We start from the raw sequence: 27,520 nt of genomic DNA, 5'->3' as shown, positions 1-27,520 counted from the left end.
AAACTTGCTTCTCATTCATATAGATTTTCATCTGATCTTACCACCTATAGAATAAAATATATGCTTGTTCTTTACTTACCCCAAGATAATGGCCATCGATAAACACTACCGGGAGGGAGGGAACTTCACATACCCTCCTGCATCTTTCGTCTAGTTCTTTCCCATAATCGCTGTTCAGAGCAATATTTTTTTCTTCAAATTTAACTCTATGATTTTGAAAGATCTTTCTAACCAGTTCACATCTTTCAAAAGTGTTTCTCACCACACGAAGGCTGGTAGTATAAATTACTATGCGACCACATTCTGGCACTGTTGATACCTGGAAAATAAAATCATTTTAGTTTCCATTGCAGTATACAAAGTGTTAACAGTTCATCTATTTTCATAGCAGCCTTAATAGTGTTCAAGTATTAAACGATTACATTTAAAATTTTATTTAAGCAAGAAAATGCATCTTGAAAACATAACACAAAATTGTACTTTTCTCAAATGTAAACATGCAAGGGAAGTTCTTCTAATCACCAACTTAAGGCAAATTAAGCCGTTTATCTGAGTAAGGTGCACCTTTACATTTTTTGGGGGAACCTTTGAAGATGCTGAATCAAGCCCAACATTTTCAAGTAATGAATATTTTAGATCATTTTGGATTTTGGAATGCGGATAAGTCATCACCCTTTAGCCAAGCTATCGGAAGTACCTGTACACAGATTCACCCTTCTTTCCCCAAACTGTGAGATATAATGCTTTGGCTTCATCCCCTGACAAAAACATAAACTCTTAAAAACTGCAAAAGTCATTTCAACATAGGACTCTGATTCTGTAGTAATAGTGATCTGTGTTTGTTTCCTCAACATAATAAAGAACTGATTCCTACATCCTGCGACATTTTGAGTTCACATGACTTATCAAAACTGCAGCTAACTCTACCACGGTCCCTCATAAAAAGGACTTGCTTTGAATAGGAACTAGGAGCTCCAAGGGACAAAGAGATGCTTTATGTGCTAGAACCTGCATTTCTTGACGGATGAACAATAATTCCTAGTGAATCAGAGTAGTACAAATATACCCAGACTAAGTTTAAACTTGCTAGCTCAGGTGCTATTAGCAGCCCCCTTGAAGCAAGGGAAGACTGCCCATACTAAGCCCCTTTATACTGACAAACCAACACTAACTTAGAATATTTTAGGTCTCTCCACGCTGAATTAGATTCTGATTACAGAGTGGACAGACATATCCTTAATCTTCAGCAGGGTTCCAAGTCAAATCATTCTAACATCCACCTAAACATTTTTAAAGTACGTTTTGTGTGTGTTAAATACCTGATTCAAAGCCCATTGCAGTTACTGGAGGTGTGTGTTACTGGAGCTCCATCAGCTGTAATAAGTTTCATGCTACAATTCAGATTTGAATTTTTACCCCTGTTCTTCACAGGTGAACATTTATACCTCATCTTTCCTCTCTGGGATAAAAACAATTAGGGAGTAGCAAACCAACAGGGATTAGTTTTTCCGAGAGAGAGGGGTACTTTTTTAAAAAGCCTGAGAATCATTGTTCTAACCAAAGATATTATGTTGAGATAAATAGCTAAAATTCTAGCTTTTTTTTTAAGGGTAGTAAGACATTTCCAAGGCTTTTGAATTATCCATTACATTCAACAAATGGAATTTCATTATCTCAGCAATATTCCAGGAATAAAACAATAAGGTAGAAACTAATATACTTATAAGATACCTATAATACACTGTAACAATATGTGGAAATTGAATCTTAATGTGTGAATAAATAATTTTTGATCTATGTCATGTAATAATTGTAAAGACAAAATTGTAAAATTGGATACACATCACTGCATATTTTTCTAAATAATGAAGTCACAATTTATCTAAGTAAATGCAACAAAAAAAAATGCAGAAAAAAGTATTTTACCGAAAAAGATTCTTAGAAATAAAGGAAGAGAGACATTTGAGTTTTATAGATCACTGAAAGTGTAATTGCTAACATATCAGTTTTCCACCTCCAATGCTGGGAAGAAAGCATGTTGCAAGGGGTCAGTATTTATTTCTCTTTGAACAGATTCCAGGGCTTCTTTTTAGGAAAAAAATGTTATAAAAAGCAAGCTATTTTTCTGTAACTCATTTTCTAGACTTAAAAGCTGTTACACCTCTGCAGCAGCAATTCACTCTTCTGCAGCATATTATTCACACATTTCAAATGAGAGGATCATTTACTTAAAAGACAAATACTCTACATAAATACTGAAAATATTATAGTAACCATGCATGGTTTGCTAAGAGGAAGAGAAATTCATCCTTTTCAGAAGAACCTAAAAGGAATTCTCAAAAAAATATTCATGCAGAGACAATTTCACATATCCGTTGTTTTCTCCTCTTTGGAGTGAAATTACATTTTGAAGCAATAAACTACAACAAGTTGGAAATTCTTGTTCCTTCATAGTTCTAATCTCTAATGCTATTTGTCCCCAGACACCAGGGGCTGGCTGGACAGATACAGACCGTCATTATCTCAGGAAGCATCAGGACTGCAGTGTCTCTACAGCATACAAATAAGCAGTTGAAGACATGGAAAAATGGAAAGTTGTAAAGTGATCTGGAAAGCTATCAAGTGGTAGGCATGTACACAGAGTCCCTTTTAAGTTTATTCCTTTATTTTTTTCTTAATGCGACAATGAAAAAGAAAAGCCTTACTTGCCCTGCAAAGAAGTATCAAGGGCATTGGCTAAGTATTTGTTTTAATGAAATTTTACTAAAAATCTATTTTTCTGTGCTACAAACATGAACAACTTGTCTTCGGCAGGACTTTATCATACCAGGGAAAATCCATTCTGTTATCTGTCCTGAATCATCCTGGTAATTAAAAACAGAAGTGAACATAAGTAGAGAGGTTTACATTCTTTTTCCTGATGAAAATCTATGCTAATTCCTATTTCGCTACCCATTTCAGTGGCTTTTCATATTTAGTAACTAGATTATACTCTCAAAGCAAATGAGCAGAATTATGTTATAGCACATCTCACCATACTTTTTATTTCCAGGTTGGAACTGTACCAAAATTATAATAAAATACAAGCAGTGTAAAGAAATTAATGGAAGGTATTTTAGAAGATGAACTTTCATAGTTCAGTGTTACAAACTTTAAATTAGAATCATCTTTATATGACTCATAAACGCACATAAAATTTGAACTGTTAGAAAGTAATTTGTGGGTCAATAGGCACAACAAAATTTTGCTCAGCTTTTGAAGTTAGATAGATCAACAAACTGAAAGATTTAGAGCAATGTATATTGACAACTTTCTCAGACTTCCTATAAGCTCACTTCTTAATGAAACTTGAAGCTAATCAAAAATCATTTGATTTGAGGTGGTAACTTTGGGGTCACATTCAATAAATCCTATGTACATGGGCCATGAGTATGTGTCAAGGAAGGGTGTTATGATTTCAGAGAGAAATAAAGTTACTTTAGTAACAATCCTCTATATCATTTACAGCTCCGACTTTTCACTGACTTCCTTAGCAGGTAGGTCAGGGCTTCTGCAAAGAAGGAACAGTCACCCTTTGGGAGCAGAGACATGGTTGGCAGAGCGACGCCAGGGTGCTGGGGGGCAATGAGGGAATCCTGTCCCTCTGCCATCCCACCTGCATCCACCTGCGACACAGATGCAACTACGTGCATCAACTGAGCAAGTTTTTGCAAACAGCATCATCTTATCAGGCTGGATATATGAGTTTAGCATGAAGAACAGAGGAAGCAATTGGTGACGAAAATGAAGTATATGAAGAGCTTTCTTTTTAAATGAAAATAAGTAGATGACAGGAAAAAGGAGAGTTGCAGAGGACTGAGAAAGGGGTGAATGGAGAGAAATAACTGAAAAGAGAATAAACTTAAAAGTGTCAGGATACAGACAAAGGAAGAACAGTACAAATTAAGTAATATTTAAAAAGTGAAAAATTCGACATAAAAAGACAAACAGCAAAACAAAGTCACTGAAATTTGACCTTCTGAACCTTTTTTTTTTTTCTTACAGTAAAGTCTAGTAGCCAGGGTAAATGTATAACATAAAATACATTATGAAATACATGAATCCTCATATCATTTCAATATTTTGGAGTAAATATTTTGAAAATAATATGTGCTGGTGGAGCTATGCAAATATCATGAAATATTTTAGAATCACACTGCTAAAACATGCATTTAAGAATTTATCTCTTCTCTGTAACAGCTGTCATGACACTAATAATGAGTTTCTGAGTATCTTTGAAAATGATGTATAACATTCTCATATGCTTATGGAAAAATTCAGATGTTTCCATAGTACTTCTAAAGGCCATTAAAATATGGCCTTTAAAATAAATATTAAAATATATATCCTGTAAAACTACCATGGAAGTCTCTGGGTTCAGACTTTCTCTACAATGTCTTGATCTCTGCCTTCTAGATCCAGTAACAACTGAAGTAGCAACAAAAAGAACCCATGTTTCTCTGCTAGTCACGTGGTTATCCCTGGCCTTTTCCTTCTGCTTCAGCGGATGTCACCTAGACTTCTATCTGAGAAGGGAATTTATAAAATGAATTATTAATATTATTATATTGTATTACTTCTTCAGTGTATCTGTCATGAATTGCTTTCCCAAGGCTATAGATTTTATCTAATATCTTTCATATTTTCATGCCTGCCCTGCTGACATGAGTTTTCAGCCTAACTTTTATTTGGTTGCAAATGAAAGCTATCATAGCAACACTACAAAAGCAGTCTAGGGATTTTTTTTTAATCCTTCCTCAGGAGAGCAGGTGTGGATATTCTTTGTTTTAACCTCACTGGTGTGAAAAGAATATCTATTTACATTTATATTCATGTATAATTTATATCATGGTGGTATCATCTGCAAATTTAAGCTTGGTTCTTTTAAAGTACTCATCATTTTCCTGCGCTTGTATCCAATAACAAATGCAACAAAAATCAGCTTTGTACTTTGCATTATATGAACAACTGTACTCTAGCAAAGATGGGGTATTTTTTCTGCTTATTTTAATGTGCTGATATAATACTTTGGCAAAAGCTAAAATCTTAATGCCAACCTTTAGCAAACACAAGATTTTTAGAGTTTTTTACTATATGAAGGGTGAACATTCAACTAATGCTATCTATGTGGTAGTGAATTGCTTCTTTGACCTAAATCAATGGCCGATATGCCCTTCTCTGTCTCAGAATATCATCTTTCACCATCTCAGTGTTCTACTGAAATAAGCACCCCTTGACTTTGTAATTAGATACTTCTGCCAGTCTGAGAGTATCTACTATCCACCGAATCAGCTGAGGAAGGAATTTACAGTGCAGTACAAATCCTGCACAAAAGATGCTTCAGAGAGTAAGCACAGCACTCCCGACCTAAAGAAAATGTTGAGCAAGAAAAAAATGTGTACATAAATACATGTGTGTGCATATATATATATATATATATATATATATATATATACATACACACACACACATACACCTATCTATTTCTACAAATGTTTGCAAACTTTGTATCACGCTAATGGAGTTATCAGCTTGTCCCTTCTGTCTGTCATTGTTGGTTGCCTATTTGAAATTAAAGATTCAATGGCATTTTCAGAAGGAACAGATTCCTTGCCAGGAGACCTCTTCCAACAAACAGATCTTATCTGCCTAGTTAACTAATTTTTCTTTGGCAGGTAGAATCTGTTTACTCACACTGAAGGAATTGCGAGCAGTAGTTAGCCACAGTGTGCGCTCCCAGTACAAAATCACGTTCTGTGCCATTTCATTATTTGTAGTCTAAACCCTTCATAGGCTCTCTCTCATCAAGACACAGTGGGCATTTCATTTTAAATTTAAGCACTCTCTTAAGTGCTTTACTATGTTAAGGCTATAGTCCTATCTGTATTATCTTCAAGGTCGGATGATATATCAGCATTTGGGAAAATTCAGAACTAGAACTTTATTAAGTTCTATGCTCTCTAATAGACCGCAGCAGAATGAAGACTAAATTCCCACAATAATGCAAGTCATATCTTCAGGTGAAAGCATGTGATGACCTTATCCGAAATACCTCACTTTGAAAATACAGCACTTTTTCTTATCCTGTTTTGATACTTATAGGGACCATAAGTCTAGAACCTTATATCATTAGTGACAGTGCAATGATATTACCAGTTACCATCCTCATAACCATCAGCAAATGGGGAAATTCTATCGATTCCCTTTTACAAACAGGAAATGTGGGCACCAAGAAGCCAAGACCTAAGTCCTGAAAGAGATTCATGTAATTTCAGTGGATGCTGCACAGCCACACAAGGTAGCCAGAGACTCTGGGACAGTCCAAAATATAGATCTTGGCTTTGCTGATTCCAAGAAAGTGGTCAGGTCACTGTTTTCCTTAGATTTTAAAATAGCAGACATACTTGTCTTCCTTTTGTCTGCTTTCTCGCCTACCCTCACAAATGGCAGCTCTGGAAGAATATCCATTTCCAAAAGCAGTAGAGGAGACCAGGCCCCTTTGCTTGATTTTATGTCTCAACACAGAGGATGAAACATCTCATTTTATTTCTTTTTAGTCTGACAAACCTAGATAACTTTGAGGAGCTGCTCACAGCTCCCATGAATCTTGAGATCTCTGACTCCTAGACGACTGTTATCTCTCATGTATACACGAACCACATACTGCTGCTTGTAATATAGCACAGTTTTACCTGTATAAGGTTGACATCTTCAAAATTGTTCATCATCTGCAGTGCAAAATAGGTATAAGACTTCACTCTATCTAAGTCACAGATATAGTTTACTTACGTATATCTGTAATTTATTTTTACTTCTAAGACTATTTATCAGTTTTAGGAATGCCAGATGAAAACAGCAAATGTAATAATAGTATTATATGTGAAATCTATATTGTTTCTTTCATCCTAATGAATCTCATGCCTTTTTATGAAAAAATATATTTTGATAACATTATCATCAGTATTCAAGTCATTTGACTGAATACACAGAATATAAGGGAATATAAGGGCTTGTCAGACCTCTAACCCCATGTGCATTGCAATCCCTTCTGTTTCTCAGATAACACAGATATGACATAGTGTCTTTCTTCTGCCACTGCAGATTTTCTCACATACCTTGTAGCACAGACTGCTGTTCAGGAGAAGTCAAAGAGTTTTTATTTCAAAACAGAAAAGATAATTACAATACCATGGCAGGACAGGATGGGGCATGACCCTGCATCTCTCTGCTTTTTGTAACAGTTTGGTTATCAGCAGGTTCAGAAAGTACAAAGACTACAACTGAGCTCACCTCCTAATGTCCTTATTACCGTTCATCCTGCTTACCCTCATAAAGCCAGGCTACAGTCTCTTTTCAAGTAGGTGAGTTCAGATCAGAGCATAGGTTATATCTCCCTACGGTTCATGGTCTCTGCTAGACTTTATAAAATCAAACTGCCTGCCAGCAGTGTCACACTGACATTGGGGGGGAAAAAAAAGCAGTTCCTGTTTAACAAAGCACAGCAATCCTTAAGGGTATCTAAAATGTCAAACACTACATCTAATTGAAAGGGAGAGAATGGGACTAAGGCAGGTAGAATGTATGTACCCAGGCTGGAATTTAGCAAGGGCATAATTTATTATGATGATCAAATTATTAGAAAAAGATCAGTATCTGTCTATGAACAGTTGGGTTTTATTTATCAAGCTTTGAAGGACTTTCAGTATTTTATTATTAGTGTACTATTTCTTTTCTGCATATGATAGGGACAAATGAAATCTTTGAAAATCAGAAGCAAAAGATATTCATGTGTCTAGTTCTTACCTAGTGTGTAATTTTCCCAGGAAGAAACAACAAGGTGACATAATGCTTGTTTCTCCCTTTGGCTTGCTTGTTCATTATTTCTTCCTCTTCATACATGCCTATTTGACATTTCCAAGAAGTTAGTACCAGAGAGAAAGAGAAGAGGTTTCTGGGAAGACTCTCTTGAAATGTTAAATAGTTTTCTAACAAAAAAGTAACATTTCTTTGTTGCACACCAACACCTCCCACAAAGACAGAAGATGAAGAACCAAGAACAATTGAAAATGATTCTGTGCTCAGCGATTTATAGGAGGTACTAGAAGTTATTTGAAAAAGTCGTTTGAAAGTTGTTCATTCTTCACTAACTGTATACAACAATCTCATCTAATATGATGCAATGCTTTGAACTATTCCTCCATTCAGTAGAAGAGATCTGAAGCTAGACAGGCTGTATCTGGACTGGTCTGTAACACGGTCTGTAACATGTCCAGTTTTGTTTTTTATCTGTTAGTTTGTTAACTATAATATCTCCTTTGAAATGAATTGATCAGGGAAGAGGAGGGTAAAGGAAAATAAAAATTGCTCTGATACTGCTCATAGAATTGTCTGTTCATCTATTTTAAACCTCCATTACCCTCCCTTTGCCTGATCAAATAATTTCAGAGCAACAAAACTTCTGCTTTCCTGTACAGGAGGTATGGTGCTGGGATTCTTTTATTTATACACACTACACACTGTATTATGAAAAATCTCTTTTGAGTTAATGGAAAACATTAAACTATAAGAGCTTTTCTTTCCAGCAAAACAAATAGGAAACAATAGTTTTTTATGAGGAAAATTTCTGTTGTTTCTGATACATAATTTTTACTATCTGTAACAGTTTTATAGTATATTTAATACTAATATGTGTAATACCTGTCTTATCTTGTACAGAGCACTTCATGCAAACTTGAGTACCTGTCTTAACAATGACTTCCTTGGCATTGAGGAATTCAATATTTTCTTTGTATATCTATTCTATGTTGAAAGTCTCATAGTAGTATTCCATATCCCTAGCATACAACCAGGGAAACCACTGTTTTCTATAGATACAGTGATAGCAGGAGAGTTGTAAGTTAATTTTACTATCATTTGATTATCTGCTATGTTTGATAAATGGCTTAGAGCTGAACAATCTGAGTGGCATTATAAACAACAACTTTTTTTTTTTTTTTGATGTAATCGTTGAATCAGGAAATTGAAAACCTATCCCTCTGCAAAATTGTGTTATAGAGTTATAGTAGGTACAAGCTCTCTGACTACCTTCCCATGTCTGTGACTGCATATTACAAATGCTACTTAGAACTGCTTATAAAATGTGAATAGAACTTCTTGAGAAGTAGCCTGTACCAACCAGATACAAATGAAGAGATAAAAGAATTTCAGAAAAATTCAAAGGCAAAAACTACCCCTTTGTTTTCAGGTCTGAAATTCTAGTGGAAAATTATTTGTTCTTCTGGCTATATCAAAGTCAGGAAGAAGTATTTACCACAGAAGTGGCTAAAATAGAGATATTTTTAAGTTAAATGGTAATCTAAAGAATAAACAAAAGGTTTATTCTTAATGTTAGTCATCAACCAGTGTTGTTGTAACAGAGTGTAAAGAATAACTTATTTCCTCCCATTCAACTGGCACTGCTATACCTTCTGAATGTAACCTGTAATGAAAAGCTCATGTTTACCTATCCTCTGCCTTTCTGTTTATCTGAGAGAACTGATCAGACTGCAGTCTAAGCTTCCCTTTCCCTCCAGCAAACCCAGCTGTTCTTCATCTTTCTTCCAGGTCAAATGTGTCTTTCAGGACTTTAACACTTAGTTTTCATCAGGCATCCAGCAGAGTTTTGTTCTTCCTCCAGGACTGCCAGCATACAGAAACCTGCCCTCTGCTCATCCCTCTCTCCTTTCTGGTTTATTTTCTTAAGCCAGAGCACTCCACAACCACACATGCCATGTTTGGTAGCTACTGTGGGACTGATTTATGTGCAACCCTTATCTTCATGTAAGATTTATGTAAGGTCAAAGCTGCAAGCCTCTGCTGCAGGCAGGTTGCAAGAATGGCTGCAATTTCATGGAGCTAGAGGCCTCCATGGTGCCAGCCACTCTGGTTCAGAAGTGGCCTGTGTCTCTGCTACCTTTTAGTTGGGCTGAGCATACAATGAATCCACCAAAATGCAACAGAGGCTCACAAGAGAACTCAGATCACTGAGCAGACAAATCTCCCAAAATCTAAGCTAGGAACAATCGCAGCAAACAGAGTTTCCAGGTTTCTGCATGTAAGCCTTTTACTCATTAAGTATCAGACATATATGATTCTTTCATACAAAGATCAATACCCTGCATTGCCATGGAACACATTCATATTTACCTTCCTAAAACCAAAAACGTAGTGGTTATTTTAGAAAGTAAACTAGAATATAGATAGTTTAAGATAATAAACAACCTACATGTATTTCTCTCTTATTTAAGACCTGCTGTGCTGGTAGTTAATTTTTAAACATCCCAGAAAGAGTCCTTTCCTCCCTTAGGCAGAAGTCTTTCCAATTGTAACAGTTCAGCTGCAGATGTCCAGGACTGCCATAAGCAGCCAGGAAGAGACTGAGACAAACCTTCAAAGCCTTACACATGGTTACAGTGCACTGCTGAAATGTGACAAATTCAAAGCATCGCTTCCCCCTCTGCAGAGTTATTGATGAATTCTTTGAATCCAAACCAATATGTTTACTTAATCATCTTACCAAGCATGTAGTCAATACAGGATATTTAAAACTATTGCACAGCACCTCCACAGTCATTAAACCAGCTTTGCAGGCTCCCAACCTTCCGACAGCCACAGCTGTTACATCTTCCTCCTAGACATATCTGTCAATTAGGACAGCAGGTAGCTTTCTACAGGATCCCTTGGATAAATTTAGCTTTTCCCCACAAGCTCTTAATTTATCTTCTGAATTATCTTACAATTTCAATGTTGCTACTTTCTTCATCTTCAGCCTCTCCATTATGTTCAGCCACAGACTGCATAACTATCACCTGAGCTTTTCTGCAACCTAATTACTTTGTCTCACTATCTACCACCTGGCCAGTCTCTCATTTGCATACCATGATCTTGGTTTTCACTTTAGTTCCTGCAGCTCTCAGTTAGCTTCATATTTTCAGAAATCTCTATAGAACAACTTCCCAAGCATGTTGCATAATTTCATCCTACCGACTTTATCCAGAGAATTTTTATCTAAAGACTCTCCAGTTACCTTTACCATCTCCTTAGAGAAGAGAAGGACCTTTGCTTCTCTCACCAACCACCTCTTGAGTTATACTCATCTTTCATCTTCTCCTAGTGTCCACTCACTATAGTTTTCTGTCTCACCTCCAGCATTGCTTGATATAAGGTGACTCCCTTTTAAAGTCATCATATATAAATTATTTTGCAAAGTAATGATGTAATTTGAATATGTGTAAATAATTTACATAAAATTTCACAACCAGCCAACAGAAAACAGTATCTATGAAGCACTGTAACACAGCAGTGGTCAAACTGAAACTTCCCACTTCTGTAAGCTGAATATTATTTGTGGTAGACATAGCTTGTATTGTGGCAGGCCTGGGTACAGGTCTGATGTATATAAAAAGGTGTAACATTCTTTTGCTGTTGCACTAATTGTGTGACCATTAGAAGGCATTTTAATTTAGTTCTAAATTTTAGCCTGAATTTTCATTGTATTTTAAATTCATCTGGCTATAGATCTATGCAAAACTAAAGTGACACAGCTTTCAAGTGATCTCAGTAGGCGTTTATGATTATATTGCATTAATGTGAAAGGAAAAGAGCAGAATTTCTACTTTTGTTGCTTCATCTGTTTACCTGGAGACAGTTTTCTGAAGATTCTGCTTTCAGAACAGCAGCATAATGATTTATGCAGTGTGCTTTTGACACAACAAAGATATAGACATTTTTAAATTTCTGGAAAATTGGTAAGCTGAACAAAATATGAAAATAGAAATGGTAAATTCACATTTTATTATTTCTATCAATTTTCTGCCTCTGACTACTAGCAGAGAACACGAAGTTTGAGAACTGGCAAATGGGAAGGTCACGTTTACTTCTCCAAAGCACCTTGCAAATAGTAACTAATTAATGGAAGAGAGAAAAAGTCTACTATATGTCACTTAAAGAAATGTTGCCCTCAGGAAATTAAAAATGTATGGCTTGGGCCGCATAGCAGCTGCCTACCTAAAGCTAGATCTGTAAATAGTGTGGAAGACCAGAGTACTGAAACAAAGGATCACAGATGGATCGTGACAAGAATGTTAATATTAATTATACAATTCTAAACAATATACAAAATAAGTCTTTATTCTTAGTAGATTTATCCTAAATTACATCATTTAATTTCCTATTACTTAATGGTTATGAGTTATTACTTGGTGATAAAAGTTACATGTAGCAGTATGCAAAAGGATTATTATTCACCCTTTCTTCAATGTTTATTTCACCATTATCTCTTTATTGTTAGCAACAGGAAGAAATAAACTGGGTAAAATAAGAATGTTGCTTTGATAAAATGGAACTTTAAAAAAGTTTAACTTTTTATACTTCTATTTAAGTTAACTTGAGAAAACACATTTCATCTTTTTTAAGCTCCATTTTTACAGTTATTCTGGGCCTTTCTATTTTTTGGGCTCTAGTCAAAACAAGAAGAAGAAGGGTTGGAAATAAAAGAACATACTTTTTACTGATTTTCCAGGTCAGCTTGAAAGAGTTCTGACTAGCACTTAGGATCTAGTCATTTATCCAAACTGAACATATCTAGACTTGCCTATGCTTGGTTGTATGTATGAAACACTACAATAAATTACTAATATTTTTATTTCATGGTACATAAGTGTAAATTCCCATTTGAAGATATTCCTGGGCTTATATGAAATGCACTTATTTGCTGCAAGTGGGAATGTTTTGTCCTGATACTTACTCAGACTGTAGTGGTATTTCTGCTTTTTACCTACCATTTCCCATGATGTCACCCTGAATTATTTTTTAAAAACAATAAATTTACAGCACCTTTAGGTTTAGGGCCCAGTTCCTCTCTTCTCTTGTCATAAAACAGCTTTTCCTTTTGCTTGTTTATTTATTAAAGAGTGGTTCAATGAGTTTGTATCTTAAGCTGTCCATCGAGGTAGGATCATCGGGCAGCCTATGTCTCATTTGAGAAGATTCTGTATTTTAGGGTGGCTTTAGCCAGAAGTGGAGCAGGGTTTGCTGAGGGTAGATGGATAAAGATGAAACTGCTTGATTTCTCAAATCACATGGAAAAATTAGGAAACAGCACGACTGTGAATGTGTCCTGGTCTGAGTACACTGGTCCCATCTGTCTGTAATCACTGCTGACTGTTCCACTCAATAGAGCATTTCATACTGTAGAGAGACAGAGTTGTATGGATCAGGGGCAAATAGCTGTCATGAAAACTACTATATCTACACTGTCCCATTTCTTTTCAGCTGGGCAGCAGCTTTGGAAAAAAAATGTTTATTGTCCCCTGGCAGGCAGCTCTAGTTAAAAAAAAGGTTGCAAGCTCTTCCTATTTTAGAAGATTGATTTTTGCTTCAAGTCTTTCTCTTTTCTCCTTTTACCAGTCCCTCACTTATCCTCTCTAAAACATTCCCTTCTAGCAGTGTATCCCTACACTGCTAGAAGATATATAGATGCTAATAATAACATAATAATACTATATGGACCTCTGATTCAATCATTTTATATTTAAGCATAGCCAAATGCAGCTTACTGAGCGATCCCCTTTATAGTTCCCAAATGTCAATTACAATTCATTTAATTAAAAGGCATTACTGGTCTATGAAAATGAGCTCCAATTTGGTGAGCTTCCAACAAATGTGACTCACCACATTGCAGAGGGGAGAATAAAATGGTTAGCTGGTGAGATCTAGCTCATGATATAACAGAGCTCTTTCTTCTTCAATACGCTATGCTTTGTATGCTGAATGGATCTCTTTTCCTAAGATTTACCCTTTGATACCCCAGAAGAACATAAGGAATAGTACAGTAATCCATGACTTCAGTCTTATTTGCCAGATATTTGAAGCAGCTCTCAGCAGTTAGACTTAGCTCAGTTGAGAATTTACTGCATTTTCTTTGGCAGCTGTTTCAGCCTTTCATCACGTATTAATAACACCCTTGTGTCAGTCCATCTTGCACAACAGAACTACTTCTGCTTGTTTAGAGAACCAACAAAGAATTCAGAGGCTTTAATGGAATAAGGTGCCATTCTGAATACAACCAGTAACAGATAAACTTAAATATTACAAACCAGTCTTCACAAGTTACTTTGCTAAGCAATAAAATCAGAGGAAAGAGTTAACTGAAGTCTGGCTTTGACTCGGGATGGACCCTGGAGCTTGTATGTTTGGCAGATATTGAACTTTCTATCAAAAATCATTTCCTGTTTTAGAGTACTCCTGTGAGTAGAAACTAGAAAGAGGTGTGCAGAGATCCTGCAACTCACAAGAAGTGTTGAACAAAATTGGAAAACCAACACCACACCAGTATGCTTAGTTTTCATTTCTAAGAATCTGGCATTTACATGTGCTTTCTCTTTTCCCATACTCTATACAATTTAAAATTTTCCTTGAAAATGTTACTCAGATGGGCCAAGTTAAGCTATTTTGTAAAAGCTGAAGTTGTAATTTATACTGCACAGTTAAGGGAAATGTAAACCATTTTTCATGTGCACATAAAGCATTCTGTAGCATAGGATCACAAAGCACTCTGCAACCAGGAATAGCTTTTGCAGAAGTCTTTGAATGAGACAAAGAGCAAAGCTGAGCTATGCTTAGACTGACAAAGTGCTGATGAAGTGCTGACTTAGTCCTTACCCTGCAATGACACTGCTGTGCTTTACCACTCAACATACGGAAGCGATGAAAAGGAATCTCTCCAAATTATAGCTGCATTATTAGTACTAAATGAAAAAGGACCTTCTTTTCCTGCTAATTTACTTAACATTATTTGAACTATGCTGTCAGCTATCTCCTCATTACTTAATATTATCTAGATCTTGGGAATTGCCTTTCATTTTCAAACTTTGAGTAGTTAATTACAACTCATTATAGTGATATGCTCAATCTTCATTTTTTTAAACTAAAGATCCATCTATGTTGCACAAATACCGTGTTTCACTCCTTTTCTCATACAATAGATATCAAAACTAAAAGCAGAAAGCTTGAGGTTTTTTACAGACATAAAGAATGCAACTCCTAGACAGCAAACATAATCTGGCTTTGCTCCAAAATAGCGTATACTTTGGCTGTTAGCCTTAATGTACAAACGGGGACAGATGACTCATCCACCATTTCCATGTGAGCAAAATAGAATCCATCTCAGCATAGCAGGGTTATAAACCATGTTGCTGGAAATAAATCTAAGGTGCAGGGTTGTTTGGGCTTTTATAACCAAATAGATACAAATTTGAAAATCAGTGTGGCAGATTGTGTATGTTCTACCAACTCCCAGACAAGTTAGTCAGAATAGTATCCCATGTAGTTAACCTGCATAGATCATATCTGCAGTTAGAGTAATTTTTTAAAAATGTCAGTATGAGCAGCTTTATGTTCTATTCTGATCCAGGTTTTGGCCCAGAGATCTCTATCTTTAAATTAAACAAAAATTGTTATCCTTACAATCATACTTTTCATATATAATAGCGCTAGAACATATATCATGTCACAGAGTTAAACATGTTTTGGTGGCTGAAGAATATGACTGCAAATGCATATACTGAAATGATTCAAATTGGCTATCCATTTTTCTTCTCGGAACAACATTTCCACATCTCCTTTGCATAGCTATGATTCAATCCCCCTGCAGAAAAAAAAGTCAATAATAAAGATTATTCTAATATCATATTGTGTCTTCAAACAACTCTGAAATTGCTCCATTATATATACTGATTGTATTTCTGCTGGTTGCATAACCTTTTACCAAAATGAGAATTGAGACAGGATGAAACATTGGTCAGAAAGTTCACTAGACATCTTTCCTTTTATGAAAATTCTTGCTTTTTTCTTTTCTCTCTTCAGAAGAGAATTGCTAGAGCAGCCAATGATAAAACTACCTCTTCAAGGTTGCTCCCAGATAGTAGCAGCAGCTGAAAGATTGTACAAGTGCAGGTGGAGTAACTGTATTCAGTTGCAAATATTGACCTGTAGAAGTGCCCTTCTACCTTACAGTCTCTCATGTGAAGATCCATGTGAACATCAAGCAGACAGGTTTTCAAAAGGGCTGACCATTTAGCAGACCCAAAACCCATAGCTGCCGTGGTAAAACTCTGCAAGTAGATATAAACGAACAGAACCTATTTCCTGAGGAAGTCATTTAGAAACTGCCTTCTCTTTTAAATTCTCATTAAATCTTGGGTTTGAAGCTGAAGGGAATGAGTAGGTAGTTCCTTTTTTGAATCATGGTGTGAATTGTAAGAACAATTGGACTTCTCTATTACATGTTTGGGAATTTGATTGAAAGCATCAACCAACACCTGGAAAGGGAAGTTCTTAAGATACAGATTAAGACCTGCAATAGGTGGAGGGAACTCTAGCAATAATGTTTAAAGCTCTAATTTCTCATCGGTTCTGTCTGGTCTGCCTCCTGTGAAATTCTCCACTTGAATGGCAGTGAAATACTTCACAGCAGCCTAAGGAAAGTCCTTTGCATTTAAAGATACAGTACTGAGATGTAGCTCTGTAGTACTGTAGTATAGAAAGATGTAGTACTGAGATCAAGAGCAGCTGGTTAGGAAAAGAACATGTTTTCTTTTAAAGGCTGTAATTTCACCTGCAGTTTTAGAAACTGAATGCTTCCTATGCCACAGAAGTTGTACGGGAAAATAACTTTTTGTAAAATAATACTGTTTGACTGTTGTCAATTCTTATTATTTTTAAAACCTGTTCACCTATTGTTAATCAATAGTGTTCCAAACAAGGTTACCAAGGATCGATCTTGAAGAAAAACTTCTTTGTTCAGCATTTGTTAATGCAGGACATAACACTGCATGTTGTTACAAACTTGTGCAAATATTGGCCCATAACTTTTCCCATATTTCTTCATGAGGAGAGAAGAACGAGGGAGGTAGCCTTCCTGTAAGATGGAAGACATAGTCCCATGACATTATTGATGGATGGTAAATATAGTTACAAAGCGAGGTTCTACTAAGGCTGTTCAATTCATATTAGCTATACAGACGGCTAGATGGCTTTTCTGTAATCTTTCTGATCATGTGTGAAATGAATCTACACCTCACTGACTCCAGCTGCTCTTGTGTGACCATTTCTGTTGAGTTGGATAAGAGAGGCTGTAGAGTTGTGCTGTGGCTCCTGCGTCTAGCAAGAAACCTGGGACTGCCTCTGGATGGGAAGCTATATTTCTCCCACTGCAGTTTTAAAATCAACAAGCTGCAGATGTGATCTTAATTACTATTTATGTTGCACGTTTGGGTAAAATACCCAAAAGTGAGATTTGACTTGCATATTCTGTATTACTTAGCACTGGATGTTGCAAGCATGAGGAAGGTTTTCATGCATAAAAGTCATACTCTTATTTTTCTGGCTGCAAATTACACTCTAAGGCATATTTTACCTCCCTTAAGTTACAAACCTATGATCCTGCAGGAAATTGTAATCACAGGTTAAAGCTCCAGCCAAAAAAGAATCATATCTTTGACCATTTCTCACTGTCAAGTGTTAATCATGCACTTTGTGATGCTGTAGTGTGTAATAAACTGTCAACAGTAGCAGACAAATGTCAGAAGAGGTTGCTGACAGATCAGAACAGTCTAGCAAGTGTTATCTACAAATAAAGTATGCCTTAATTTCTTCTCTTTCAAGGAAGGAAATAGTTCCTAATGATACCTACATACCAATCAAATTGGCCGCAGATGACTCCTGAAAAACATTTTGTGTTCAACTGCTAAAATGCAATTTTGGGGGGTCATTGTAACACAGTACTTGTATGGCATGAGCACATTCTTATTTAGCTAGCTAGTATTTGTAAATCCTACTGCAAGTGCACTGAAACAGTCATGTGATCTGTAAACGAAATTGTAATGTAATTAACTTGCTAACAGGTACTTTTGCTAATGCCTTTTATGGTATGAAATCAAAAGCATTAGTATGTGCCTAGAGAACCGTACTGCCAAGGCAAAGAAAATTCCTCACTCTCTTGCTTTTTTCTAAATAATGCAGCTGTGTTCTGCCTCCATTATTACCACATTTTTACAATTGCACAACTGCACAACTGTGCAGTTAGGTGATAAGTGAGAAGCCCAGTGTAGCCAAACATTTACTTCCATGTTTACAAATGTAGCTAAAAAATACTTATGCCTACGACTCTCAGATGCAATGAAGACCCTTAAATATTTGCTGCACGGTAATTTATTTCCACACATCCAGTAGCTGTGAATAAACACCACCGCCAGTTATTAAGCAGATAGGATATTTCATATTTGTAGGAAGTCATATTTCATTTTTCAGCTTTAAGTGTTGCAAAATCTTTGTGTCAAAGGAATGCAGATACTCAGGAGCAAGGGGCCACAAGAAAGGAGCTAGTAGTCAGTCTGTTGTACCATATAACAGACAGGGGAATAGCTCAACCTTTTTTAATTTCCTAGTTGTAAGAAAATTTCAAAAGACACTTTCTCATAATTGTTCTGCTGAGTTACTTGGTTGAGCTCCACAGCTAGGAAAAAAGTAAAGAAAAGTTATTTTTACAAATTAATGATTAAGTCTAATCTGCTCATCTTTTTCATCTCTGCTGTGAAACTGGTTTCCTACTACCAGGAAATGTAAAAATAAATAAATAAATAAATAAATGCTGTACTAGTGTCCTAAGAATTTTTTACTTTTGACAAGCTAAGTTTTATATAATGTTATTCTTTTTCGGTCATCAATAAAGCCAGTCTGAAGGCAGATGATGAATACATCATCATCTCCATGTTCATTCAAAGGCTGAGCACCTTCCTGAGCAGTTTCACAAGGGGACATTATGTAGGAATATCAGAACAGTGCATAGGCTCAGAGCCAGTGATAGTCTAGTGTCCATGTCACACACCAGACAGCTGCGGTCTATAATATCAACATATATATATTTCCTCCTAATATTCTCTCAGCTTGTGACTATTTTCAGCTGAAAGAATTTCTTGGGGCCAATATAGTTTAGCAATCCTGCTTAGTACTGCCAAGAGGTATCTTTTTCCATTTGGCATTCACATTCATTTGCATGAGAGCAAGCACATCGGTTCTTTCTTTCAAAAAGAAAGCAAACATATTTTAAGATTTAAAGAGATGGGGTGAAACAAGGTGGTGGAACATGGCTTTTTGCAACCACTCAAGTTGTGGCCACTTGGACTCAGTCTCCTCTCTACCTCTTGTCCCAGAAGATGTCTCTAATCAGAAAGACACGGCCTACAAGCTTTTCTGGGATGCGAAACACCTCCATGTTGAAGCAATGCCTTTACACAGTATGCTTAACAAAAAGAGAAAAAGAAATGAAAATAAAGCATGACTCTGAAACATAGCATCTGGGAGGACAAGCTGAAAATCAGCAAGCTTGTGCTCCACTCCTGCTCCAGTAACTTATTCATGTTATCTTATGACTATCTAATTCAAAGTACAACTCCCACCACTGCCTCCTGCAGACACATTTTGTAACAAAGCAGCATCTGCTTATGTACATTTTGTGTAGGATCTGATCCATTAGGCATGCTGAGAGGACACCTACTGCATCAAGCCCTGCAGGTGAGATAGGCAAAGGAACGCCTATTTTGTGGATTCTATAGGAGATGAGTAGGAGGCAACTGTCATGTCCTGTCAATACTAAGATGCTGAGGCACATGGCCAACGTGGATCATGAGCAGATCATTAGTCAAGTTTTCATTAATAAAAGGGGGTTTGTATCTTTGAGACAAGGTAAAAAACCAAAGAGGGATTTCAAAGGTCACAATTTTGGAGCTTAATGACTAAGTTCCTCTTCAGAAGCCTAGATCTAGATCTAATGCCTTAATTCACTTTAATACTAAATATACACATTATGTATATACATACTCACTACAGTACTCATATAGCTTCTTTGTTCTGCACTCTGGTATTAAGGTCAGGGAATGAGGCTTATTAATAAATCACCCTTTTGGGGTCAATAGCCACATGTAGACTTCACAGAGGGAGCATTTAATCATGTCCATCCTTCACAGCCTGGGGCAACAGCTCTGCTCTTTTGACAGGCTGCACAATCTGCTTGGTCACAGGCAGCTAGACCTTAGCAGGGGTGAACCCGAGGCAATTTCTGGTCAGTACTAAGCAGTTGCTAGAAATTGCTTTCCATCAAAGAGGGAAGGTGCAAATTAAGTGCAAAATGATCTTTTCCTCACCACTGCTTCCATCCCGCACCTACCAGAGCATGATTATATTCGAGATTCCAGTGTGTTTCACAGACCCATGGAGGGAGGGGTGTGGGAAATTCAGTCTCTGTCTCAGGGGAGGATGGTGTGCACAGACAAGCCTGCTACGCTTCAGACCTGCACTGTCCACACTGCTAATGCCTGATCTCTCCTGAAAAATCTGTAAAGGCTAGTTCTCAGGTGTCTTGCATTTTATGCAATCATTTCTACCTATGCTAAATGAATAAAGATTCTGCAACTAGCAGCATTAATTAAGTTTCAAACATTTTCACTCATCTGCAGGTGTAGATGTGATTATACAAGATTAAAGAAGGAATCAAAGTGTGTTTTCATTATATCGTCTGAGGCAGAAATATATGTAAACACAGAACAAAATTTATTTATTGTTCTAGGGCTTCCCTCTGCTTTATCCTTATACATTACATCTGAGTTTCTCAAAAATACTGTCCTCCCTTATGGATCCCCTTTTAGGATCAAGACACATCAGAGCAAGGAAATTTAGAGACCTGGTTGGATAAACAGACACATGTTGATCAGATTGTCAGCATAAAAAGCTGAGCAATTTTTTTCTTCAATAATTGATTCAGGCATGAAGCAGTAGTATTGTAACTATGGTTTTGTTGCTGAGTTTCCTAATACTGAGTATTCAAAAAGTCAAGACATTACTTATCTCCATTAAAAAAAAAAAGAGAGATAGCTACGTACATTTGATCTAAAAGCTTATATATATCACTTTGGGCTGTTTAAATCATTTGAAGTCTATTTACTGATCGTTAACATTATGTATCTCAAGTCCAAAAGCACCAAACCCTAAAATACCATGAACAGTGTACAAAACATCATGAACAGTTAATAATAAACTTGTTCTATCTCAGTGCTTTATAGATTATTTCTATAAGAACATGGGAAAACAAATACCAATTTGTTTTTCCTGACCAACCCCAGGCTACAGTTAAAAGCACACAGACATGAACATCTTTCTTTTTGAATCAGTGTGGCAATTCAGCAACCAGCTCTAGAAACTAGTTATTTTATCATTCATTTAATCAACTGGATCAACTGGTTATAGATAGAAACATGGAGGAAGGCACAAACGCAGTGGTGAATGGATATTCTCCACCTGTTGCAGAGATCCAGTTGTCCTTCCAACACTGAACTTTCTGTAGCAAACAGATATCTACTTCTCATAATCTCTTGATCCTGTGTGCCATTACACTTTTTCCTATTCTTCAGTGGATTTCAGTGCTACCCTGTTCAACAATCAGTTTTTCAGATTCGCTAACTCTAGGAATATACACTAGAGCTTTGTCTCTCAAAGATATCTACAACTCACTGGGGTTTATCTCCATTCATATAATGGCATTACTACACCAAATGTTATGGCTTTAGGTTATGAGCAGGTTTCCCTGACATCCCTACTGGTAGGTGCAAGTAGTCCAGCACAACTTTACCTTCTGCAAACTACACCCACTCATGAGTCCTTGTTTGGTGTGTATGGATGAGAATATGAAGGGAAAGCTCAGGAGGCCCCTTTGAACTCAATCCAGTCATAGCAGAGGTCTTTGAATTCCGAGTCCAATGATGCTGGAGTATCAAGAGCACTGTTAGCCCTGAGCATCCAGCAAAAAAAAGATTGAGAATAACATCATGACTTTTCTAACAAAAGTGCAGTACTCTTTCTTTTGTGTTCTCCCCAGAGTTTCAGGGGTTACACATCCTAGAAGTGGTGGGAGCTATATACAACATGCCACCCAACCTGAAAACTTCAATTGCTTGAACCATATCACCATAAACTTTCCTTGTCAGCACTTTACAGTATCTGCCCTCTTGGGAAGACAATTCCCTTTCTCACTCTCTTTACTTTTATTTTCTCTAAGATTTGGTATTAGCCAGCCCTTCTCATTTTGTAGCATCTGCAGATTTGAGTGCCTTGCCATGTATTCACTTTTCCAGGTCATGAACAAGTAAAGAATGATGGCAGTGAAGTTAACCACCCCAGAAGCACTCTTTCTCTTAATAAATTTCCACCTGATTTTTAACTGTTTCCCACCTCTTTCTAAATATTAGTAAGCTAATTCTTTATCTGTCTGGATATTGACTTGTACTTTGCAACCTTAAATGTTAGTTAGCTCTACCTGACCTATTGTGTTGGAAAATTTCATAAAGACCAAATACATTATGTCTGTCTCTTCACCCACATCACTTCCGATGCAATGTTCACAAACACATTAATCAGGTTTGTTAACCATGCCTGCCCTTTTATAACAGGCATCAGCAGGCCTTGCCTGAGAATGAGATCTGTAGTTAATTTAGCAGAAAGTGACCTTTCAGAGCAGGCTGGAAGGCCAACAGAGTGTGTAAAGGAAATCTCTGCTGAAACAGTGGAAATGGGGAGAGACTTGCATAAAACCGGTGGCTAAGCTCCATTACATTGCACTTTGGGATGGAAAACAGATCTGGCATGAAATGAACATTGTACTAATTAGTGCTATACTGAACAATCCAAGGATTTTTGTTCTGTATTGCATGGAAGCCAGCACAGTGATGACCTGTTCACAAAACACAATTATGAGGAGAATTACATTTATTTAAAGGGAACAAGAGTTATTTCACTTCTAATATTTTATGGGAAAATATAGAAAGTATCCCAAACCCATTCACATTTTAACGGTGTTCAGGTCTAAGTAAGTATTGGATACAAATTAATAAATCATGCTCATGTTTCGCTGTCTGTTGGGCCTTGCACTTTGAGCAGCGCAGGAGTGAGCCAGTGCCAGTGCCACGGCTTGTGGCTGCCTCAGAGGCACGCGGTGTGCCCGTGGACCTGCGTGCCCAGCCCCGCGGCCTGGCCTGCTGAGCGCAGCAGAGGGGCTCCGAGGCCTATCCCCACCTCTCCATGTACCCTGCCCACAAGGGAGCCAGGGCGCCCTCCGGGCTAAGCCGAGCTGGCCGCTGGGTGCCCTCCGGGCCGGCTGGGCCTGGCCTGTGCTGCAGCCTGCAGGCCTCAGCTCACCTGGGCAGTGAGTGGCCCGTGTTGCCACAGCAACGCCCTCCCCCACTGAGGTGGTCGCTATGGCAACGCTCCCGCCTGAGGCACAGCAGGCCTGGAGGGAAAGGCTGCGGGGTTGCCATGGAAACCATGTGCTCGGGGGCATAAATAGGGCTGCGCCCACCCCACAGCCATACCACCCCGGGCCCTGCCGCCCTTGCTGCACCGCCCAGGCCTCACCGCCCTCTCTGCACGGCCGTGGTCGTGGTGGGCTGCGGAGGCCTCCAGCGACAGCAGTGATTAACTGCGCAGGGCTGAACTGCTGTGAACTCTCTTATTTTCAGAGCCATAGCGGTTCACAAGACAGCTGTTGGGCAAACCTAGGTGTTGGATCTAGTGTCTCAAGGCAGGGCTGGAGTCGGACGTTACCCGCTATGCTGCTGCGGGAGCTGCTCTACGCGCAACTGGGGATCTCGCTTGACGGTAGATATACCTCCTCCGGCCGGGTTTGCAATACACACATTACAGAAGAAAACCCTTCTTTTCCTCTAGAAAGACTTCCTATATTACATACATTACATTAGTCACATTCAAAAAAAGTCCTGAAGGCATGAGATTGGTCTGAGGAGGTTGATCTGGGAAGGAGCTGTTTGAACCACTTCTGTAGAAAGGCTGTCGCTAGCAAATATAGGAGAATTGTTCAAAAGCCCAAATATTCCACATGGAACATGAAAATGCATAGAAGCTTTTTTAACACAGGTATACTAAAAGTTTTTCTGAATGTAAAACATCAAAGGTCTTGATTGCATAACTTAACAAACTCAGTGAATCCCTGCTTATCTTTAAACTGCCTGATCAAAATGACTAATTTTAAAGGATCTCTCCTCTACCACAGGGAATATTTGGGGATTTTGAATAATAAGGTAGTAAAGGAGATTGCAGATACGGCCATCAGCCTAAAGAAACAGAATATTGCCACTGCCGTAAATCTCAAAAAAAAATCTAGTTTCAGCGTCACAGGATACTCACATATACTCAATATTTCACTTCTCACAGAAATATTCTAGTTAGTAAGTGATCTATTAAATATTAAATAGTAAGTATTCATATTTGATAATTTATCAGTGCTGTGGGTTTAGCACTGAGCCCAGAGTTCACGTGCATACACTGGGATTTCAAACAGCTGGTTTGGGACACGGATTCTGAGGCATGCATAACTGGGACCTAAAGATCATTACTCCCATTGTAGTCAGAAGAGCATGTTTCCCAACAGGATAGAGCAGTTCCCAAATAGTCTCAAAGACAACATTTGTGCATTGCTCTTCTGTGTGTATGCCATATAGCATAGAAATGGGATCACACTATGATATAAAAAATATGCATAAAATCATTCTTCATTGTACTTCATGTCTGGGGAAACAGAAACCTGTTTGCGTAAAAACCTCAAATCATGATGTTCTCTCAATTATTGAATATATCCTTCTGATCTAGTAGATGCTTACAATAAGAGTATACCGTTATTTCTGGAAATCAGTTTTCTAGAAACTGCTTGAGCAGAAGCTGCTCAGTTCCCATAAATTTGCTAAATTTACCAAATTCCTTTTTAAAATGTGTCCATTCTTTTGGCTTTTACAATATCCTGTAGCAGTGAGTTCTTAAATTTAATTGTATTGTATAAAAACTTGGTTATTCTTGTTTTATAAATAGAAGGTCCTTATTGTCTTCTCAAGCTATTCATTGTTTTATAGATTTATAGAATTATAGGTTTCTTTGGGAGATTTTGCTAAAAATCATTTTCTGAAGATATGAGATAGGTATGGCTTCTCTTAAGCCTTCTTTTCTTCCCTCAGAGCACTTCATGGAAACAGTGCTGGTCCTAGGTGTAACTTTGAATAAAAGTAACTTCACTGCAATCAAAGTATGATGATGTCAAAACTACAAGACATTAATTCAGTCCCTGACCCTTTCCTGAAGAGCTTCTAACCTAAAACTGGGATAAGAAACCAAGGATGACTTCAGCAAGATACAGGGCTGCTAATTGAGGTGCATATGTCTTCAGATGGCTCCATTTATTTAGTTGATTCAAATTTCTTGACTTAGTCTTACTAATGAGCCTGGCAAAGGAACAATAGAAGGAATCTAGGTTGGAGGAGAACAAAAATGTGCCTCAGTTGACTCTTCCAGACTCATATCTGATCAGAAAAGTACCTAGGCAGTTAACTAACAACTCTGATCAAAGTGGGAAACTTAAGGAAAAAATCTTCAGAGAGTAATTTGAAATAAAGTGAATGTCTAGCTACCTGAGTGCTATAAGATGCACTGGCTGCAAAGAACAAAGCTCCATTGCAGCAGATGCATGGCCTTTGAATATCCATTTTCCACAGGAATGTCAGTATTGACTAGAAGACTGCTATAATTTAGGTACAGCATTGGGGATAAATTCATATTCAGAAGTTAACCTATATGTTAACCTATAGCCATTTATAAATTTATTTTAAAACTACTTAGCTTCAAAGTAAAAAGAGATCTTTTAGGATGTTTCATTTCAATGCACACTAACAATTGTTTCTAATATTAAATTCCGCTCATTTTAAAACTGTAGAATTTCTTTCAAAACAATGTACTGAAACCATTTATAAAATCATTTAAGTGACCACAGTAACTGTAGCTTGTAACAACCTCTAGAAAGAGTTTGGTAGCGTATCTGTTGCTATCTTGTTTAAATATTAATCATGTAAATATTTAAATAGTATATATAGATAGAATTATGTATATGAAATAATATATTTTTTAGAACTTTTATGTTAATTTTTCAGATAGCTGTGTTTATTTGCCAAAAGGGTCAATGTGGCATATACTGTTTCAAATACAAATATTCAGCTCCTTCTACTAAATGGATGGAAAACAGACATTAATAAAAGAGTTCTCTGACTAAGATTTCATTCTTATGAAACTTTTATGTGGGAAAACTGTCACTGCTGCCATTCTGCATCTAATTTGATCTACCTTGTAGATTAAACACATTGGAATTTACAAGTATACATATTTACATGTAGAGGACAGTAGATAACATCGTCAATTGATTAAAATTGATATAATAGGAGTGGAAAAATGGCTTGCACTCCTATAGTTCCACAATAAAGGTCTCCAATAAAGCAATAATTAATTTCCCAAGTATGTTTCTTTCCTGGTTCTTACATGGGAAGCACATTTCTAATTCACATATATTTCTAGTCAGCAAACTTTAGGTCAATTTTGAAAGAAACAATTCACAGGCAATTTGCAGTGTGGAGCCAGGGTGCATCAGAAAGAGTAATGAGCCTCTCCTATGCAAGAAGAGCAAGCACACAGCAACATAAAAGAAACAAAACTGAATTTGGAGTGAGAACTTCAAAATAAATGAGAGAGTTTTGGACAAAGGAAAAGAATAACACAGGTTAAAAGGAATAGAAAGGGACTTACTACATCACTTACCTGAAATACTTTTGACAAATTGTCAAAAAGGGCTTGGCCAGCACTGACTTTATGCTTGACTCCTCTAACTGTGCCATTTTTGCTGAGAATGTTCACCCGCTTTGTACCAAAACCCCTTTCTTTAGTGGCTCTCGCTAAAATGAGCAAGTCATCCTGGTCATTTTCGTTTTCATCACACTCAGAGCCTACATGTCCATTCTGCTGTCCTTCCACTTCACTTAACCGGCTGGTTTGGTCAGTTTCTGAACTGCTGGCATATTCAGAATCCAGAGAGTCTCCAGCTTCTCCATCCGCGTAAACCTCCTTTAGCACTCGCCCGCTGTGAGAGGAAGCAACTCGGAATCGGACTTTCCTCGACAGCCTCTCACTTTCAGTCTTCATCCCACTTTTAAACATTGTCTCATCCATTGATATAAGTAGTTTGCATTGTTCCAGCGTGGTGCCCATTGTTTTTTGGGCACTGTCGTTTGTCACACTTACAGCAATATCAACTGTTTTCTGTTGACAAGAGTTCTCATATTAAACTAAAGAGGATTCCCAAGAACCTATACTGTAGTTCTGCAGTTAATAATGGATGTGTTTGTGCTATGGTTACCTTTAAACTAAAACCTGTAAAATGATATCATCAATTAAATATTAAAGAGCCTTTATGTAGTCTTTAGCATTAAGGAAGAATGGAAGAAAAGAAATTATATTCATTGATTAAAAACAAAATTCAAACCCACACCTGATAAAAACAATAATAGAA

The 27,520-nt window shown here is 37.2% G+C and overlaps 1 protein-coding gene across 1 annotated transcript in view; it reads right to left on the bottom strand.

Moving 5' to 3' along the window:
- GRXCR1 (glutaredoxin and cysteine rich domain containing 1) overlaps positions 1–27,168 on the bottom strand; it is a 38,746-nt gene extending 11,578 nt beyond the window's left edge. Inside the window, exons 1-4 of the mRNA XM_062574785.1 lie at positions 26,773–27,168; positions 25,326–25,332; positions 2,953–2,964; positions 80–303 (exon numbers count right to left, since the gene is read on the bottom strand). Of these exons, the coding sequence (XP_062430769.1) occupies positions 80–303; positions 2,953–2,964; positions 25,326–25,332; positions 26,773–27,168 (639 nt within the window). The remainder of the gene's footprint in view (positions 1–79; positions 304–2,952; positions 2,965–25,325; positions 25,333–26,772) is intronic.
- Positions 27,169–27,520: the final 352 nt, after the last annotated feature.

The sequence above is a fragment of the Rhea pennata genome, chromosome 4, assembly GCF_028389875.1.
Source record: "Rhea pennata isolate bPtePen1 chromosome 4, bPtePen1.pri, whole genome shotgun sequence".
NCBI lineage: Eukaryota > Metazoa > Chordata > Aves > Rheiformes > Rheidae > Rhea > Rhea pennata.
The sequence above is the reverse complement of the archived record's forward strand: the minus strand, read 5'-3'. Positions and strand labels throughout refer to the sequence as shown.